Source organism: Orbicella franksi, chromosome 13 (genome assembly GCF_964199315.1).
Source record: "Orbicella franksi chromosome 13, jaOrbFran1.1, whole genome shotgun sequence".
Taxonomy (NCBI): domain Eukaryota; kingdom Metazoa; phylum Cnidaria; class Anthozoa; order Scleractinia; family Merulinidae; genus Orbicella; species Orbicella franksi.
Genome location: NC_138157.1, coordinates 4,437,149 through 4,457,400, shown reverse-complemented (window position 1 = coordinate 4,457,400; position 20,252 = coordinate 4,437,149). Strand labels below are relative to the sequence as shown.

The following is a 20,252-nucleotide window of genomic DNA, read 5'->3' as shown; positions in this document are numbered from 1 at the left end:
GTATTCTTGAAACGGTCCGAGTGAATGGCGGGCATTGCGGAAGATTTATTCCTTAAGTTGTATCTTGTAATCTTAGTCTCAGGGAAATTAGCTCTAAGTGGGTGGTTTGGGATATTACAAACCTTCCTACAAATTCTATAATCTTGCACTTTAAGTAATTCACCTATCTCTAATTTCTTGGATATATAACTGCGTTTAAAGCATCGATCTAAAAACTGCTGGGCTATAGTTAGCTCTGATTCGGAGGCACCATACACTGATAAAGTGTAAGTAATATTAGGTAAAACTATGGAAGATGTGTTCATTATACTATTAGTATCTATGCCAACTTGCCCTGATTATCCAGGGGTCTCCCAGACACAGACCAAATCTCCCGGTCTCCTGCGGGAGTCAACAAATCTCTTAGATACAAAGGAAAATACCTAAAGTACACTTGTCACACTTATTTCGGTCAATTTTTGGTGTTTTCAAGAGAACTGTTTTTGGATAATTATTTGATGTCTGTTTTGGTTGGATGAGCTGAGCTCTACTCTTAAACAATTTTTTGGAGGGAAGGGAGGAGTTAGAGATAATAAAATAGGCAGCAGTCTTCCAGTGTTTTGATTAGTTCGGCATTAGGTTAGTTTGCTCTAACCTAACCTAACCTAACCTTGATCTTCAGTGAAGATAGTGCAATTCTATCTTTATTGAGGATCAAATTAACCACATTGATATGCACCAAAAAAAAATGATATTGATAATGTCACGTCAGAAGGGCTCCAGCGTATAATTTGACTCTTTGTTATGATTTATAGCTTAAAATGTTCCACTTACATCAGGTTGATGACTTTGAAATATAGACCTTGAACAGTGCTGGCAGGAGAGAGAATACTTGTTTTTCTCTTCAATCACATCAGCAAAATTTTAGGCTATTGAGGGCGCTTTCCATTCAGTGAAAAATTCCATTTTGAAGGGTCCTAAGTCTGCTAGAACCAAACTTTTAGCATAAAGTCAACAGTATGGTTTTTGGATTTGAATGAAGCATTGTGGTTATTTATCTTAAGCAACTGGGTTACAAATACCAGTAAGTCTTTCCGCTTTCTACAAGAACAATTGAGTTCACGATGGTTGCTTCCCACATTTAATATTCAACAAAGTTTTTCTCAATCACAAGACCATCAACTTAATTATTTAATATGGAGTTTTTGTCATATTAATATTTATTATGCCTAATAAACTCTACAGACAGGTTGGCTATATTCACGCTGGATTAACCCAACCGTTGATGCTGCAAGACAAACCCTCAACAGCTTAGAAGGTGGACATGGGACGTTGCTGTTTTCCTCTGGTATGGCTGCTATTTCAACAGCTTTATTTGCTGTTCTCAAATCTGGAGATCATGTGGTTAGTATACGGTTCGTCTGTCTTTGGTTATAAATCATAATCCAGTCCTCTTCGTCCCATGAGGGACATAGGGCATCCGCTATTGTCTCTTATTTTTGTCAAGCTTGAACCATTCTTCTGATTTAAGGGCCCATTAACTGATCTTTTCGAGCCATTGCTAAGAAAAATTTATTCTCATATAACTTCATCATTTTTAGTTAGTTCAGAGTTATTTCATGAGTTTTAACTTTTTCATGATCAGTAACACCAGTGATGACATCATCAGACCACGCCCATGGTCATGTGACTAATACTGAAAAAAAAATATGCAAAGGCTCCCAGGCAAATTACTTTAGTTTGTATTCAGGTGGCTCTCTCCGCTAAGAACAATGGGCGTAGAAGGGAGACAGGAAAGGCAAAAGACATATATCTTCTTTCTTCTTCTCGCAGTCCCTTGCTCTTCACACTGATATGGCCAGTCACTTGCACTTGGCACTCTTTGAAGGAGGTTGTTTTTTATGTGTGGTTCAATAGGGTCACTATCAGACCAGAGATATTTTCATCTTATAAAATTGAAACTATTGTTATCAGCTACTGCACATTTGATTGTTCCTGTAATAACGATTGTGTGTACTATCTTGCTTACATGTAAATTGGGTAATGTTACTTCTCATTTGAACTATTGTTGACTGATGTGCTTGTTTGTTTGCTTTCATTTTGTTTGACAGGTAGCTCCAAAGATGGTTTACTGTGGTACTTTTGGCACTTTAAAATTTGTTCTCAAACGTTTTGGAGTGGAATATACATTTGTAGATGGCTCTGATATTTCCCAGTATCGTGAAGCTGTGAAACCCAACACCAAGGTATATAGTAACTTCTTGAAAGATTGTCATCACAGGTTGTGAATGCAACTTCAACAGTTGCAAACATTAGCCTGAAAAAAAGTCAGGCTTGAACGGGATTCAAACCCATGACCTCTATGATCATTGTGGAGCTATCAGACCAGCTGGAAGCTGGTCAATTTGTGAGCTCTTTGCATACCTGTAGATGATGAAGACAAGCAAATGAGTAGATGAAATATCACATATTTGAACTGCAGGACAAAGATATACTACATGGAAGATCATCACAGTTATGAATCATGCAACTTATGTGGTTGCAAAAAATTCAAGTTTAAATGGGATTCAAACCCACAGTCTCTGCAATACTGGTGCAGCTGTGCTCTATCAACCAAGCTTTCCAGCCAACTTGGGGCTGGTCAATTTGGGAGTTTGTTATAAACTTGTAGACGATGAAGATAAAGCAAGTATGTATATGACATATGACTCAATTGAACTACTAGAGGAAGATGTACCAGTACTGTATGAAAGATCATATTTGCAGTTATGAATGCAGCTCAGGCAGTTGCAAAATAAAGCCTGAAAATAACAGGCTTGAACGGGATTCAAACCCATGTCCTCTGTGGTGCAGTACGTTACCAACTGAAGCCAACTGGAAGCTGATCAGTTTGTGAGTTGGAAATAAATATAACCATGGTGGATACAAGCAAGTGATTACATCAAACATCACATATTTGAGCTGCAAGAGAAAGATATACAACATGGAAGATCATCACAGTTATGAATGCAACTTAGGCTTGAGCGGGATTCAAACCCACGGCCTCTGTGACACCGATGCAGTGCTCTGTTAACTGAGCTATCAAGTCAACTTGGAGCTGGTCAATTTATTCAGTTTCCAGTTATTGCATACAGGTTTAGATCTAGAGGCCTGCGTGTAAGTATTTACTTTTTGCAAGGAAATTTGATTTCGAAGTGTGCTAGAAATGGCAGTCTTTTATAACAAGGGAGTTAAACATTTGCTGGTGTAAACCTGCATATTATAGAATGGTCAAATTCACTGCTCAGAAATGCTGCAAGTTGCCTTCATGTCGAACCATCACAATTAACCAATGATTATTGTTTTTAATCATGACATCCTTGTCCTCCACATTTTGTTAAAAATAATAATAATAATGATGATGATGATGATGATGATGATGATGATGATGATAATTATAATTATAATAAATCATCTTTATGGAGGAAGCTTCCATCTCACTGCATGGTTTTCAGGGAGGTTCTCAGTAACTTTTAGAGTAAAAAATTAAAAACTAATCAAATCCAATTACTGTTAAAAAATGGAAGTAAAAATGGAAAATCACTTTTAAAATTTAAACCTATCAAGTAACGACAGTCTCAAAGAATTAAAAGGGAGCTTTTTTAATCTCTCACAAGCTTGCCAATTCTGTGTGAATTATTCTGTGGCTGACCATCCTCATCATTTTGTGTATATACTGGTAACAGCCACCAACAGGAGAGGAGAACAGGCAGTTGTACACATGCAGAAAGATTTTGCAGATTTTTTTTCCCTGCTACTCGTGGTTACCACCACCCTGGGAATACCATTTCCTGACCCCTATTCTTCTGCCTGTAAGAGTTCTGTCTTCCTTTACATCAGAGTTCCTGCCCTCTTGCCTACTCCCTGCCCCCAACTTGATAACATGCTCACTCATGGCCCATGTTATACATAGAGGATAAAACATGGGCACACGTAGATATGCATTGCAATTCATTGTCTGTGATTATTGTTTTGTTTTTCAGGTTTTATACTGTGAAACCCCATGCAATCCAACCAATATTCTCACTGATCTGGAAGAGTTTGCAAAACTTGGCAAAAGTCTTGGTATTATCACCATGGTTGATAGCACCTTTGCGTCTCCATTTAATCAAACTCCCATTAAACAAGGCATTGATGTTGTAATTCATAGCTGGTATGAATATTTGTTAGATCAGTTTTACGTTTATTTGTTTAATGAATAAGGATTTAGCAAAAGGGGCTTTTCTCAAATCAATATAAAATTACTCAAAGTGTAACCAAAAGACCTTTCATTTTTCCTACATACACTTATACATGTTAGGCTCAATTTCTACTGATCTTGGGGAGGAACACAGTCTCCTTCCCCAAAAAGCAGTTGGTAATCAAGCCCACATACATGCACAGGTCACCCAAGTGTAATATAAGAGTTTGTAGGTAGAACTGTGGCTGAAATACAATGTATGGGTAATTCAGCGAATAAACACTCTTATCATAACACCATGTGATAAATTATCGAAATTCACCCAAATCTTGGATGAGATGAGAAGAAACGACACCACTGAATGTTCAAGAGTCTTTATTGAGTGAATTACCATTGATCAATTTCAATGTCATATCCTAATCTCTACACAAACTCATATATTTATATATTTATATATATTTAGTTCTCCATACAAACTCTTTCATCACGCTTGGGTGACCTGTGCATGCATGTAGACAAAGGTTCACTTAATTTTGCATTCTTAAATTTGTATTTGTCCTTTCACAGCACCAAGTATCTTGGTGGACACAGTGACATCACGGCTGGTTCACTTACGCTCTCGTCACAGGAATTGCTGTATCAATGTTACGAGCTGCAGAAGTTTTTTGGCGGATGTTTGGTGAGCACAAAATTTCAGAAAAACTAATGCACGGGCGTGTAGTGGGGATTAAGCATTCAGGGTTAAGCAACGTTTCTGTCATTTTGGGTTAGCTTAGTACCCTAGGGTTAGCTAAGGGTCAAGCAGAAAATTAGGTTAGGTTAGGGTTAGTTTTTGGGTTAGTGTAAGGGTTAGCAATCAATTATTGTAAGGGTCACCCTTGCTGGTCTCCCGTGACGTAGTGCGTCCAACAAAATTTGAACAATGTTGCTGTCACGCTAAGACATTTAAAACACTTTAAAAGCTCGGTTCTGATTGTCTAAAAACGTGTTTTTGGTCTTTGCTTGGTTTTGAACATTCGTGCCAAATTGACAGGAAGTCAGAGAAGCTGTAGAGATCTCTGTAATTTGGAATGATTTGAGATGTTGCACGGGGGGGACTCCTGTACAAAAAGGACGGGGGTACTCGTTATACCTTTTAGGGGTAACTCTTAGGGTGTTCAGCCTCGAAAGGTCCACAGCAGGAGCTTCTGCAGTACCTTTTCGGGTGTATAGCTAAAAATGTGACAGGAGACAATGTGGTGAAAAAAAAAAATCATGCCACGCTCACAAACAGGATCTTGGTATCTCTTAGGGATTCTTTTCAAAACTTCTGCCGAGCTCTCCCATCCTTTTTATCTGGAAGGCTTGGGAGTGTGCCCGGATGTTGCCTTGCAAGTGTATTCAGGATATTGAGAACGTTTCCGTGTAGAGATGAGCCAAGCCTGGGTACAAGGCAGCAGTAGTTGAATTGAGCACACAAAGCTGATCTTTGACTTGATCATGAATAGTGCCTGGATTTTGCCGTATTTTCGAAGTCTATTATCAGTGTTGTTAAGTGTTGCCCTTGTTCCATTTTGTTTCTTGTAAATTATATTTTAATTTTTGTAGTCACCGTTTGACGCATTTCTCCTTCATCGTGGACTGAAAACCCTCCACGTGCGCATGGAAAGACACAACCAAAATGGCATGGAAATTGCCAAGTTCTTGGAAGCTCATCCCAAGGTATTTATAATAAACGCCTGGCCTTAAATAAAGTATGGTTTAGACGAGTTTACAAACTGTAACTTATGATAATCCCTGCGGGATTATAGAGATTTTGTAATGATCCACTCAAATTTCGCCAAGATCTTGTCCAAATCTATTGATCTCTCCAAGATTTCCTCCGAGTCTCGCCACGGTCTCGGCTAAATCATGATCTTGCCGAGATTGGCGAGATTTCTTGCCGAGTTCTTGGATACATCTTGCCGAGATCTTGTCTCTGAAATCCCGCCAAGACCTTGGCTAAATCTCGGCGAAATCTTCACTAAATCCCGCCGAGATCTTAGCTAAATCTTCCCGAGATCTAGACTAAATCGTAGTGAGATCTTGGTTAAATCTTGGCGAGATCTTCGTTAGATCTTTGCGAGATCTTAGTGAGATCATGGTTAAGTCTTTTCGAGATCTTGGTTAAATCCTGGCGAGATCTCGCCGAGATCTTGGGCCAAATCGTGATCAGACCTTGGTTAAATCTTGGCGAGATCTTGGCGAAATCTTCACAAAATCTCGCCGAGATCTAAATATTCGCGAGAAGTTGGCTAAATCTTGGCTAAATCTTGGTGAGATCTCGGCTAAATCTTCGCTAAATCTTGGCTAAATCGTGGTGAGATCTTGGTTAAATCCTGGCGAGATCCTGGTGAGATGTTGGCGCGATCTTGGTTAAATCTTGGCGAGATCTTGGTTAAATCTTGGCGAGATCTTAGTGAGATCTTGGTTAAATCGTGGCGAGATCTTGGTTAAATCCTGGCGAGATCTCGCCGAGATCTTGGGCTAAATCGTGATCAGACCTTGGTTAAATCTTGGCGAGATCTTGGCGAAATCTTCACAAAATCTCGCCGAGATCTAAATATTCGCGAGAAGTTGGCTAAATCTTGGCTAAATCTTGGTGAGATCTCGGCTAAATCTTCGCTAAATCTTGGCTAAATCGTGGTGAGATCTTGGTTAAATCCTGGCGAGATCCTGGTGAGATGTTGGCGCGATCTTGGTTAAATCTTGGCGAGATCTTGGTTAAATCTTGGCGAGATCTTAGTGAGATCTTGGTTAAATCGTGGCGAGATCTTGGTTAAATCCTGGCGAGATCTCGCCGAGATCTTGGGCTAAATCGTGATCAGACCTTGGTTAAATCTTGGCGAGATCTTGGCGAAATCTTCACAAAATCTCGCCGAGATCTAAATATTCGCGAGAAGTTGGCTAAATCTTGGCTAAATCTTGGTGAGATCTCGGCTAAATCTTCGCTAAATCTTGGCTAAATCGTGGTGAGATCTTGGTTAAATCCTGGCGAGATCCTGGTGAGATGTTGGCGCGATCTTGGTTAAATCTTGGCGAGATCTTGGTTAAATCTTGGCGAGATCTTAGTGAGATCTTGGTTAAATCGTGGCGAGATCTTGGTTAAATCCTGGCGAGATCTCGCCGAGATCTTGGGCTAAATCGTGATCAGACCTTGGTTAAATCTTGGCGAGATCTTAGTGAGATCTTGGTTAAATCTTGGCGAGATCTTGGTTAAATCCTGGCGAGATCTCGCCGAGATCTTGGGCTAAATCGTGATCAGACCTTGGTTAAATCTTGGCGAGATCTTGGTTAAATCTAGGCGAGATCTTAGTGAGATCTTGGTGAAATCTTGGCGAGATCTTGCTGAGACCTTGGTTAAATCTTGGCGAGATCGTGGCTAAATTTTGGCGAGATCCTGGCGAGATCTTGGCGAGACCTTGGTTAAATCTTGGCTAGATCTTGGCGAGATCTTGGCTAAATCTTGGTGAGATCTTGGTTAAATCTTGGCTAGATCTTGGTTAAATCTTGGCGAGATCTTGGTTAAATCTTGGCGAGATCTTGGTTAAGTTTTGGCGAGATCCTGGCGAGATTTTGGTGAGATTTTGGTGAGATTCCGGCGAGATTTTGGCGAGATCCTGGCGGGATCTTGGCTAAATCTTGGCGAGATCTTGGTTAATCTTGAATAAATTTTGGTGAGATCCTGTCGAGATCTTGGCTAAACCTTGGCGAGATCTTGGTTATTCTTGATTAAATTTTGGTGAGATCCTGTCGAGATCTTGGCAAGATCTGGGCGAGATCTTGGCGAGATCGTGGCGAGATCGTGGCGAGATCTTGGCGAGATCTTACCTAAATCTTGGTGAGATCTTGATTAATCTTGGTTAAATTTTGGTGAGATCCTGTCGAGATCTTGGCGAGATCTTGGCGAGATCTTAATGATATCTTGGCTAAGCAAGATCTTGGCTAGATTCTGGCGAGATCTGGCGAAATCGTTTCTAAACCTTGACTAAGAGATCTGAGATCTTGGCGAGATCTTGGCGAGATCTGGGCAAGATCTGGCAAAATCTTGGCGAGATCTTTGTTAAATCTTGACCAGATCACGGCCAAATCTTGGCGGGAACTTGGCTAATCCTTTCCGGGATCTTGCCCTAGCCTTCCTATTCTTTTTGCCTTTCAAACAGTCGTTTGCGCGCGTTGTTCACAATCTGTGAGCCTGGCAATAGGTTGGAATCATTTCATCTTACTTCCAAATTGTTCTCTTTTTTTTGTTATGTAGGTTGAAAGGGTTTATTATCCAGGTTTGCCTTCTCACCCACAACATGACGTTGCGAAGAAACAGATGACAGGCTTCAGTGGAATGGTGTCGTTTGAAGTCAAAGGTGGGAGACAGGAAGCGACCAAATTTGTTGAGGTGAGGAAAGTTAAGTCACGATGCTCATTACATTGATCATCACAAAACCACTAGATAGTCAAGATTAGTCTCGGAGGAGGGTTGCCTTAAACGCTCAATATCGGTGGAGTCTTCTCACGTCCAGGACCGAAAGTCAGATGGTAAAAGAATTAAAAAATAATCACAGACTGTGACGAGTTAGGTAGTTAGTTTGTGAGAGACTCGAACCTGACCACTCGATCAAGGCTCCAGCGCACTAGCTGTTAGTTAACCGCGCCTGGCACATGAAGGTTAAAGACGGAGGTTGAAAAATGTTGACATATCGTCACAACTTGATCGTGGGCGCAGGGTTTCAGTTGAAACCTTTTCTTCAGTCACAATAGACAACAAACCCTTTTAAGATGCTAAATGTACCGTTAATGGAGATCGAACGTTTGTGTCTACGAACGTCTTATAGCGTATACACGCTTTATAAGATATGCATAACGAGCATTTTTCTCCACTCAGCCGTACATTGTGCTTCTGTGTCGATGAGAAAGTGAAACACTGAGGACCTGTTATTTGAATGAAGTCCTAGTTAGATCTGGTTAGGCTTAATCAAGGACTCCAAAACGTGGCGGAATGTAGGGTCGAAAAACTGAAAAGAAGCAGGAATGATTTTCCTTCCTTCTCCTTTACCAGGATCTCCACCCTCTACGCCGAGGAGATATTGGGACGTTTGTAATGTTGAGAATTAAATTCAATTCGATTACCATATTCCAGTCGACTGGTCGAATAATTTAACTCTAAGTTCAAATCGACGGTAGCCTGTGAGCAGGCTCACCTTTGGGTCACTCGCGCGAGCAGTGAGGAGCAAAGCGATCCGGTGGGAAGGAGTCTGGTGAAGAGGCACCAAGAAAGTCACTTTCTCGTCTCGCGGCTTCGTCGCTCGATTTCGCGCTCGCGGCTACGCTGTGCGCGCTTGTGCTCCAACGTGGGCCTGCTCGCAGGCTAAATCGACGGCTACAGGCGACCAAAGGAAATAATTGTTAAATTACCTATGCATTTTGTGTTACAGAGCTTGAAGATGATTCAACTTGCAGTGTCCCTTGGCGGTGTTAAGAGCTTAATCGAGGTGGCGTCTGGCATGACCCACCCTGACAAATACATGTCTTCAGCGGAGCAGCTCGAAGGAGGTCTGGGAGAGTCACTTATACGGTTCAGGTGGGTAATCATTCCGTGCTACGTGCAGGGATTAAACGAGTCGTTTTAGACATTGTGTGTGCTTATTTTGCATCGTGATACAAAGGAACTGGTCTGCCGTGAGGTCATTTAAACGTCACGGGCTAGCCGGAAGCAAGCTGGCATTGTGTGATTGCATGACGAACGCCAGCTGGACACTGTGATTTCTGTCACAGCTATTAGTTGTGTTGTTGCGCAACCCTTTACCTTATTGGAAAGGAAGCATGGTTCGCTCATCCGATTTTGAAATTACGAGCGTGATAACTCCCTGAATAGTTCGACATGAGGTCCAATTAGTAATTTATCGTATCTAAAACAAATTTCGGAATTAAAGATGTCTTTTCAGAATTTCCTTTGAGCGAAAAAGTTTGTCGCGCTTTTCATACGTTTCAAAAACTGTAGTAAACATTGAAAAGGAAGCCATTAAAGCGCGCGTAATTGACGTGCGAATGGCGTAGGTATCCAATTACAATAAGTTGGACACCCACGTGATCGCGCACCGATTATGTGACAAATAAGCGCGCGGAGAACCAATCGCGATCGTGAATTTTGTTATAGATTCGATTAACAAAGTAAGAGATGGGAATTCGGTCAGTCAGGGCAATTGTTTCGCGTTCCTATTTTTGTTATGTGAAAAACAAGATTGATCGCAGATTAGTTTTGGATTTCTTTTAATCCTTGGTGAATTCTTTTGTAAACAAGAAAGCCTTTATATGTGACACTGCTTGGTTCATATGAACGTTTCTTACGTCTGTTCATGTTTATTTTCTGCAGCGTCGGCTTAGAGAACGTGGAGGACCTTAAAAAAGATCTCGAACAAGCTTTGGAAAAAGCTTGTGGATAAATATGACGAAACTTTAGAAGATGAAATTCATTTTGCTGTAGAAACGACAAAGCCTACGCTCTTGGTCATAATTTGACTTCATCACCGCAATGTTGGATGACATGAACAGAAGATTTCTAGCTGTGTTCTTTGGTTTGTCCATCAAGGCCACCACAAATCACAGTATAGGTTGCTTATTATCAATTGGTTGCAAAATATATTTAATGGGAAGGGTAAAATAAATTATTGAAAATGCGTGTTTGTTATCTTGGTTTGTGAGATGGGATGTGCACTATGAGATGGAGTTAACGCCCAAATTCCCAACCCACCCCCACTGAAAATATAGTGCAGGTATAGGCTCGCAATGGGTACATATCTATAGTAATCGAAACTACTATCTGTTAACCTGGTGACTAACGCATAGAAAAAAATCTAGGTTAATTTCCTTCACTTGAAATTTCTTTAGACTTAATTCTTTACTTTCTGTTCCCATCTTCTATTCCAGGGCTACATGGTGCAACATTTCATTTGTAATGTTACCCTTGATATATCCACCTCGCCTCAAATTATCACCGTCATTACCCATGAGCTGTTGCTGTCTGGCTTCGTAACTCAGTCGGTGGAGCAACATTGATCTAACCCCTTGCTTTGTGTGGTCCACCATTTGCTTTCTAGGGCTAACGTTCGGAAGGAAATTCTTGTGAGTTAATTTTCCAGCACATTAAATTACTTTCCCAGGTAGAATGGCAACTTCTGTATCCCCCTCCTTTTGGTACGTTGACCGTTTGATTGACAGTCACGACTCACGTGAGAGGGTGGAGGCAGCGTGGCAGCGAGTGGTTAGGGCGCCGGACTTGAAATCCGGAGGTCGCGGGTTTAAGTCCCTGACCACTAAGCTGAAGTTGTTTCTCGGTACACCCTGGTTTTACTCCTTGGCCACTTTTGTAAACAACTTGTCAACTAGTTAGGTGAAGTTTAGCACATTGACCGCTATGAACAAGCATTTAACATTTCTCTCTTTTAACTACACTACAGTTACCCCATCGTCTGAAACGATCGCTTGTTTACTAAACAATATTCAGGATGCAATTTGGCCATTTTATGAAGGCAGTGAAGCTATACAACTAAATATGAAGCAAAGCCTCTTATGGAATATCAACATTTATTGTATGGCAAGAGCGTGCAAAGATGAAAAAAAAAAAAACGCGCTGAGATTGGCTGGTTAAAAGAGTAATGGTTAGGAGCCTCATGTACGATGTTACATGCTTGGCTGGCGGCCGGGAATGTTGATAGTTTCAACTTTAACACGGTCGTTGTTTTAATGTAAAAACAAAAGTTTAAAAGAAATGCTGTAAAACTGCATTACCTACAATCTTCGTGAGAAGGGCGCCATAGATTCCATACTGATCGGCGATTGATCCACAGCTAACGGTGAAAATTGATTTAGCTAACTCGTAAAAGCATGCTAGTTAACTGAATAAATAACAAACGACTGAGGTATTTTTCGAAAACAAACTTTACCCACTATTTTCGAATATAGTGTCAACTTTGTAAAAAGATTTACCGTACTGCACTGTTTATAATTACTAGTATCTCTCCACCTTATTCACATGTCCCCACAACAAACTCCAACCCATATCCCTTGTCAGCCCTTACCAGCTCAGAAATCTTATTCTCGTCGCAGCTTTTCTGGCTCAATGACCCTGTGAACTGTAATAAAGAAGTGGTTTTGACCAACCTGCCAACCTGATGCAAAAAAAACAAAATCCTGCTGTGTCGAGCTTATATGCGCATGTTCAAAGCTCCACTGTGAATCTTTCACTGACGATCAAGTTTGTGCTGTAAAGGTTATCGTCATCAAGTTACTGTTTGAAAGATAGTTTGAAACAGCAATTCTTAGATTAAATTTGTCAATAATCTGTATTATATGTAATGCAGTGAACGCGTCCAGCACTTGTCATGAGGGTAACATTGGCATTAACTGCTTGCCTTTTCGCCATGGTGGTGCTGCTTACATCGACTGAAGGAAACTTTGAAGCCTCGGGGAAGCATGAGCAAGGAACAAAAGATCACACTCCCATCTCGCTCGATCACGAATCTCACGCTGAAGACGAAGAGGGCAGTGCGTTCGATTCGGATGCCTCTGGTTCTGGTAAGGAAACGGAAATGTAAACGTAATACAGTAAAATACTGAACTTTATATTTGTTATTACTCACTGAAGTAAAATAGGACAAAGGCAAGACTTGCGAAACTTCTCAAAAACGCTTTTCAAAGAAGAACGGAAATAATGAATCGGTGACGAAATCGCATGGGGGGAGACAGAGAGCTGCTGAGAAACCGAAGGGAACTTGGACAAATATCAGCCTTAGATGCACCCAATTTAAGTACCTTTTAATCTCAGTTTCACTAGATGAATGGAACTTTAAGAATCATAACTTTTATAAACTTCTGGTGAAACAAAGCTGAGGTGACAAGGACAATATGGGCGTTCCTGACCTGCTGGCTTAGTTCCGCACACAAAGGAGCCCCGTCATTTGGCCACCTCATTAATATAGCCACCACATTTTTCAGTCCCTCTTCTATTGCAGAAAAAAACATAAGCCAGTTTTTTTCAGTACTTGTTAACCATGTTAATACAGTGAGACTTTTGTTAAAGCCCGATCTAACGAGATTGTTCGGTTGCGAAAATGCCTTTCTTTATCACTAACCAGACTTCATCAGGTCGCGAAAGTCAAACTCGTTCCCAGAGTCTCTCATCTCCCCACGAAAGACCCTGGGAACGAGGTTGCGCGAATCAAAGTCAAATCAGTCCTTCCCTCTCTCTATCTCTATCTCAACAGAAAACTGACGAGAGTAATTCATGACTTCGACTTCAAACTAACGGAAATTATTTCGTCATACTCGAGATCGTTGGATGAAATAACCAGATGATAGGGCCGACATGACTAGGATATCTCGTTCTGTTGGAGGTTGTGAAACCAAAGTTGCACTATGTTATTACTTGATAATAAATTTGAGATAAAAAAAAGATCTTTACAGTAGAAGTTTTAGCAAGTCCAACCAGTGGATTCAAATCAAGAGGACGAAGCCGAGTGGATAAGACTCTGAAGATTTGAGGAAGATGATTACTAAAACCTCCCTTTGAAACTTTAGATGACAAGTAGTAACCTTTTTCTCCTTTTCGCTTGACAGGGGCAAAGGACGCCTCGGTTGATTATCCTGGTTATCCCGCACGCTGTCCTCAGGCTTCCACATATCCTCAGACTGCCCCATACCCTCAGGCTGCTCCATACCCTCAGACTGCCCCATACCCTCAGACTGCTCCATGTCCTCAGGCTGCCACACATCCTCAGACTTCTACATATCCTCCGACCGCTCCGAATTCCACCCCACATCCGAACCAAGCACCAGTCTCGCGATATCCTATCCGGTATCCCGCACCATATCCCTACCCTGTACCAAGTCCCGCACCATATCCCTACCCTGTACCGAGTCCCGCACCATATCCCTACCCTGTACCGAGTCCCGCACCATATCCCTACCCGCCATATCCTGCCGCGCATCCCGCCCCCGCATCCTCGAAGGAAGAAGAAGAAGAAAAAGAGAAAGGAAAAGGAAGAGGAAGAGGAAAAGTGAAAGTAAAAGAAATTGAAAAAGTAAAAGAGAAAGAAAAAGTAAAAGTAAAAGAAAACGAAGAAGAAAAAGAAAGAGTAAAAGAAGAAGTAAAAGAAAAAGAAAACGGAAAAGAGAGAGAAATTGAAAAAGGCGAAGGAAAAGGAAAAGAAAAAGAATTTAAAAAAGGAAAAGAGAAAGGGAAAGAAAAAGAAGAGGAAGAAAAAGAAGAGGAAGAGGAAGAAGAAGAAGAAGAAGAAGAAGAAGAAGAGGAGGAGGAGGAGGAAGAAGAGGAAGAAGAGGAAGAAAAGGAAGAAAAGGAAGAAGAGGAGGAAGAGGAAGAAGAAGAAGAAGAGGAGCAGGAAGAAGAGGAGAAGGAGGAAGAGGACGACGAAAAGAAAAGGAAGAAGAAAGGCGACAAAGCTAAAGATAAGAAAACGAGCGGCGACTTAAGAATATCAGGAAAAAAAGTTCATTTTCCTCAGGTAGGCCACTGAGTTAAGTAACTGCCGGCATCATCTAAAGGTCTAGAGGTATGGAAATTCTTTCAGCCTTTATGTATATTGGAGTGTTTAGCAGCAGTGGCGATGAGAAGCTAAAGCTCCTCGGACACGTGGCCACACTTGTCTTCATACTGACGTTTCATGGGAATTTGTAGATTGCAACTGTTGTGATATCCAAATAACTAGTGTGCCAGTCGTGCCAGTTGTTGTGACGAGGATATATCTTCCACCAAGATGCAAAATGCAAAATGCAAGAGGAAAAATGCAACCATTGCGAACTAGTCACACTTTTTAATACATCAGTAGGGTGAAGGAAACCAAGTTCACTATTAAGGCACCTGTCTAAAGCTTCTTGGAGATGTGATTAAAGCGAGATTGGTAGGACAGTTTCCTGACAAATAGGCTCTTTACACGATCCGGTCACATCATACGGCATTAATTATTCTGGGACGCAAATTACACCGTGGGACTTTTAAAACAAAGGAAAGTCGGGCTGGACCGGTACGAGTTCCTTTTTTTTGGAAGACTTGCGTCCCAACATAATTAATTCCGTATCATGTGACCGGATCGTGCAAAGGGCCTATTGTACTTGAGTAGAGTCAAATGTTCCTCAACACAAACATTTTCCTTACTCGCAATTTCTGGACCCAAAAGCAAAATAATACAAAATATTGACGTTCAAATCAGCATCATCAAGACAAATTCACGCTCAACATTGATCATGGGGCTGCCAAGCAAAGGCGATCATTCTTCTTATGCAGTTATAGTTAATCTCAAGGAAGGATCTCTCACTAATGTAGCTGACAAATGCGATGAAACGAATTTGAGTAAGTCAGAAAAACCAACTAGCGTGTTTCTATTCAATTGTGAAACCTAGTTCTTGGTATCTTGTTTCTCAAATACATGTAGCCTGAGAAAAGCTGTAAACGCTCAACTGACCTCGACCATATTCGGAAAGATACTCCATGGCCATAGTCTTGTGACATCTAACCAAGTTTGAAACTATATCCACTTGACTCTGTCAGTCAGCCGATGTGTTTTCAATCCTCTTCAAAGTTTTGCTTCAGTAATACTTGTAATTTCCCTGATGGGAAATTTTGAATAAGTAAACAGCTTTGCCATCAACCACACGAACTAACTGTGGCAGAGATTTTTGTTACACGGAATTAGGTCCACATTTGTGACCTATTGATTTGTAGATTGCCAAAGATTCAGGATACATTTGTTAAATTAAATCAGGTTTTGCTTCTCTCATCCTAGTTTAATTTTGGTCTCTTTTATCGTGTTTGGAGACCTTCTTTTTACGGGTGGTTTCTGAAAAGTAAAATAACAAATAAAAAACGGTAAGAGGTGATTATGCCATTATTCATACCATGCCATTTTCTCGCGGCAAGCAGGCGAGAAAAACAAGAAACAGGAGAACCCGCCGGAGAACTGCCGAAAAGTGACGTGATTTTGTCAGTCAGACATTTCAGAGCTTTCTGTGTTTCGCATACTTAATTAGGGCCTGGAAAAGCGGCCTTGCAGGTGTTCCCCTCCCTCCACTCCTCCCTTTGTTTCGCGCTTCTCTTTTTTCCCTTCTCTCTCCCTCTCTACGCAAGCTACTGGAGGGGGAGTGGGATGGAGTGTCAAATGCAGACCCAGTCTCCAGCCAATGCGAGCGAAAATCAAGATGGCGCTTCACGGCTGCAAATGAGTGTTGCTCCTTGACATTCTAGCGAGTTAATATTCTGTAAGTGTTCAAAATGCTACCTTCTGTTGGTGTAGTTGACACGGGAAATTCTTCGCGCATACTCTTACCGCTTCTGCGTTCGGCTGGTTTTACGGTGAGTGGCATATGGGGTGCATCAAAACAACAAGCAAAGGAGATGGCGGATGAGTACAAAGTTCCATTTCACACGTCCAAAATAGACGAGTTACTCCTGAGAGAAGACGTGGATTTGGTGTGCGTGCTTTGTCCACCCCACGTTCGTGCTGAAGTGGCGGTGAAAGCTCTTTCTATCGGAAAACACGTCTTGTGTGATTCTCCCGCGGGTTTAAGCAGAGAGGAAGCGGTGAGGATGGTGAATGCAGCTCAGTATTATCCTAAGCTTCTTTCTCTGATCAGACACGAGCTAAGGTTTCTGCCAGCCTTTATTAAGATGAAGCAATATTTAGAGGAGGACTTCTGCGGGGAACCTTTAATCTGTGAGTGCAAGATCGAAATGGGCTCTTTGCTGAGTAACCGCTACAACTGGATGTGCGACCAGGCTATGGGGGGTGGTGTACTAACCAATGTTGGAGCTCACGTCATCGACATTATCTCGTTTTTGACCAATCAGAGGGCAGTTGAAGTGCATGGTACTTTAAAGACTTTCGTCACTCAAACAGATAGTGTATCAAGCTTTAGGCACATCTCCAGTGATGACTATACTGCCTTTCAGATCAAACTGAATGGCGGTACTTTTGCTACTGTCTCGCTTAACACCCACATTCCTGGCCGTTATTCCCAAACTATTACCATTTATGGCAGTAAAGGGCAGCTGATTGCCAGGAATGGCAACTTATATGGAATGAAGAATGGCAGCAAAGAAGAACTTATATATGGTGATATTGCTCGCATTCCAGGCTTGTTTAGTGTGGAAAAACTTCCACCCAGTATATTTTTGACAGGTCTTGAAGGCTGGGTATCAGAGATAAAGAGGGCATTTGAAGAGTCCATTGACAAAGATGATCGGAGGATTGCGGACTTGCAAACTATTTCAAGTGCAGCTTCATTTGAAGATGGTTAGTACATATAATAATTATTAACAACTTCTTTTTGTGTGAGGGTGTCATGACGCTCACTTGTGTCTAAAAAACCAGTGGTCGGGCCGTGGGAGTCACTAATGTGGGTGTTCTGACATTATACCTTTAAGGGATTTAAATTCTTATTTTGGTCACTGCCTCTTAGGATGTTCTACTTCAAATTTGCACAAGTGATTTTAGAATCTGAATGAGTTCAAAAGCACCAGAAATACATAGAACAGATTGGAAATACCTGGATAAGATATAGCCTCTTTTGGAGTGACCGGACACTAAATGGCTTTCTTAATCAAACAGAGCATTATCAACTCAGCTATTTTTCCTGCTCATGTATGCTTTCATGTTCCAAGACTGATTTTTTTTTTCATTCATGCCAACTCTCTCTGATTCTCTGGGAGTCTCCTAGATACTGACCAAATCCTGCAGCCTGTACAGATCACTGAATCATCTGGATATGCAGGGGTTTCATTAAGGGCAGGCCACCGGACAAATTGACCAGCTGTGAGGATGGTTTTGCCTGCCTTGTTTGGCAATTTGGAGGATAGTTTTTCTTACAAAGAAGTTCAGTTCAAAAAGTTTTGCCCTCCTGTAAAAACCAGTTACCCATGGGAGGTACATAACAGTGTAACCCACGCCCCCTCCCAGCCGGTTACCCTCCTGCTGAAAACGTCAATGAAACCCCTGGATATGAAAGAAATTGCTTAGTAGAGTGCGTTTTCAAACTTATTTTTGCCAGTTTATGGCCTTTTGGGTAGAAAATGTCTGATATTTGATGTATTTTCCTGGTTGAATCTTTGGATTTCCACTTTTAACAACTTTTATGGTCAAGACTGTAAAAATGTGATCTCCTGGTTTTCAATTTTTTGTTTAGGTTGGGATCTCTGATTTTTGTATATTGTACAAATTTTTTTTTTTCAGGACTATATACACGTACCGTTCTTGATGCCATAATTGAGTCCAGTAGAACTGGCATGTGGTCTCAAGTTGAGTTCATTGCTCATGAGGAAACAGGCCAAGCAGTGGTGGGCTCTGAAGAAAAAACTGTCCAAATAATCACTGAGCAACAGAAAGAAAAACCTGATGAAAAGGAATATTCATCGCCCGTCCTGAGAAAGATGCTAACTCAGTAAAGATTAGAGAGCAAACAGCTGCTTGAGAAACTTGAAGCTTTTGAATTTTATTCCTCTTGTATATAAGCAAAGAATGCTAAGAAAGAAGGCCTGCAATTTCTGAGTGCTATGTCTAAGAAAGTCATGCAAAGAAACTTGTGTCTGATCGTCCAGGCTAGAGGATTCTGCCCTTCACTTACCTGACAAATGAAATTCCCAGGCAAATGTTTTGAGGAAATTAAAATTACAGATGAGCACGAATTACTGTACACTGTAAGAGATGAAATTATTGCATTGATTTGATTTTAAATCAGTTAATCATGCTACTAAGAAGTTTTTGTTGTTGGGGGAGCTAGTAAGAATGATGTTTCAATTAGCACATCACAGTTGTAGTTCTTGAAGGACAAATTTAAAAATGTTCTCTAATGTCTAATGAAAATGTAGTTCTTGTAAATGGTTATTTAGGCAATCTAAGTTTTGAACTTGTCTGCAAAAAGGTGGTATGGACAAGAAGGTGTTTGGCTTGTACTATGCTTTCTGATTTTCAAGTGAACAACAGGCTGCAAGCTAGCTTCACTGACTACCTTCACACTAGAGAGATGCACATTTGATATTGTCAAAGTTAAGAGCATTCAATTCCTTTTGGGGTTCACTTTATCTTGTTTTCTCTAATTGTAAGAGAGTAAGTTAAGTTTATGGCAAATAAACAGTGGAAGCCATGTTCTGTTGAAAAAGTGTACTTTTCATTCTACTTACTAAGTGTTAGTGCCGCTTCTAACGCATGCAGTTAGCGCTAACCTGAGATTCCTTTGTGTAGATAGACCAAATTATTTCCTTATCTCCCCCCTGCCACCTTTGATATCATGGTATATTAAAGGAAGCTATTGAGAGAGTAGCACCTAGCCTGCACAGGTTGTATCAAGGCTTACCTGAGGCCAAAGAAAAACAGGGAGAAACACTAAACAAGAATGCATCTGTCCCCATTCTTCTTATGGCTGACATTGGTCTCACCTGTAGGTCATGTGACTCACCAGTTGGAAACACTCATTGAACTTTTTAAGTTAATTTTTTTTATGAGAATTTTTTTATCCAAGCACCATCACAGAGCAAGCTAACAATTAAATTACAAAACAAATTACAAATGGTACATCTTTTCTAAGGATTTGAGCCCCATCACATATCGAAAAAAAAAAAAAATTAAACGCGTCAAGTTACCTGTGTTATTTTTAAATCTGAATTGCACGAGACCTTGATCGTACGATGAAAATAATACCTATTGTTTAAAATCACGAGTTTGTTTTTACTTCGAGTTGTTTGTCGGGAATATTTACCTCGAATTTCACCTTCTTATAATTCAACCATCTTTTTTTCTGTCTTGATGTTAAAGCCATGTGGTCCATGTGCCTTGATGCAGTTTTTTTTTATTCGCGTTGGAAAGAGGGGTATAAATTTCAAAGTGGAACACCTTTTCCCGGGAAAAAGTCGTTTGATTGTTGCGTGATCTCGTGTTTGCCACGCGCTATGACGTAGAGAGAGTAGGGGGTTTGACGTAAGGTCACGCGACTTGCTCCAAACGTATAAAAGAACGCAAGCAACAAACAATGTGTTGTG

General features: G+C 40.9%; 2 protein-coding genes across 3 annotated transcripts in view; both read left to right on the top strand.

The window, feature by feature from the left end:
- LOC145465660 (cystathionine gamma-synthase-like) overlaps positions 1 to 13,460 on the top strand; it is a 17,676-nt gene extending 4,216 nt beyond the window's left edge. For both annotated transcript variants that reach the window (XM_081449432.1, XM_081449431.1), the window contains 8 exons: positions 1,225 to 1,383; positions 2,091 to 2,225; positions 4,002 to 4,171; positions 4,766 to 4,877; positions 5,786 to 5,899; positions 8,475 to 8,609; positions 9,646 to 9,791; positions 10,584 to 13,460. In XM_081449432.1, the coding sequence (XP_081305558.1) occupies positions 1,225 to 1,383; positions 2,091 to 2,225; positions 4,002 to 4,171; positions 4,766 to 4,877; positions 5,786 to 5,899; positions 8,475 to 8,609; positions 9,646 to 9,791; positions 10,584 to 10,653 (1,041 nt within the window). In that variant the 3' untranslated portion in view covers positions 10,654 to 13,460. The remainder of the gene's footprint in view (positions 1 to 1,224; positions 1,384 to 2,090; positions 2,226 to 4,001; positions 4,172 to 4,765; positions 4,878 to 5,785; positions 5,900 to 8,474; positions 8,610 to 9,645; positions 9,792 to 10,583) is intronic.
- Positions 13,461 to 15,994: 2,534 nt separating this feature from the next.
- Positions 15,995 to 20,085, top strand: LOC145465657 (glucose-fructose oxidoreductase domain-containing protein 1-like). The gene is made up of 2 exons (XM_081449430.1): positions 15,995 to 17,514; positions 18,451 to 20,085. Exons 1-2 carry the CDS (start codon positions 16,494 to 16,496, stop codon positions 18,660 to 18,662), a joined length of 1,233 nt encoding a protein of 410 aa, XP_081305556.1. The 5' UTR covers positions 15,995 to 16,493; the 3' UTR covers positions 18,663 to 20,085.
- The last annotated feature ends 167 nt before the right edge of the window (positions 20,086 to 20,252 follow it).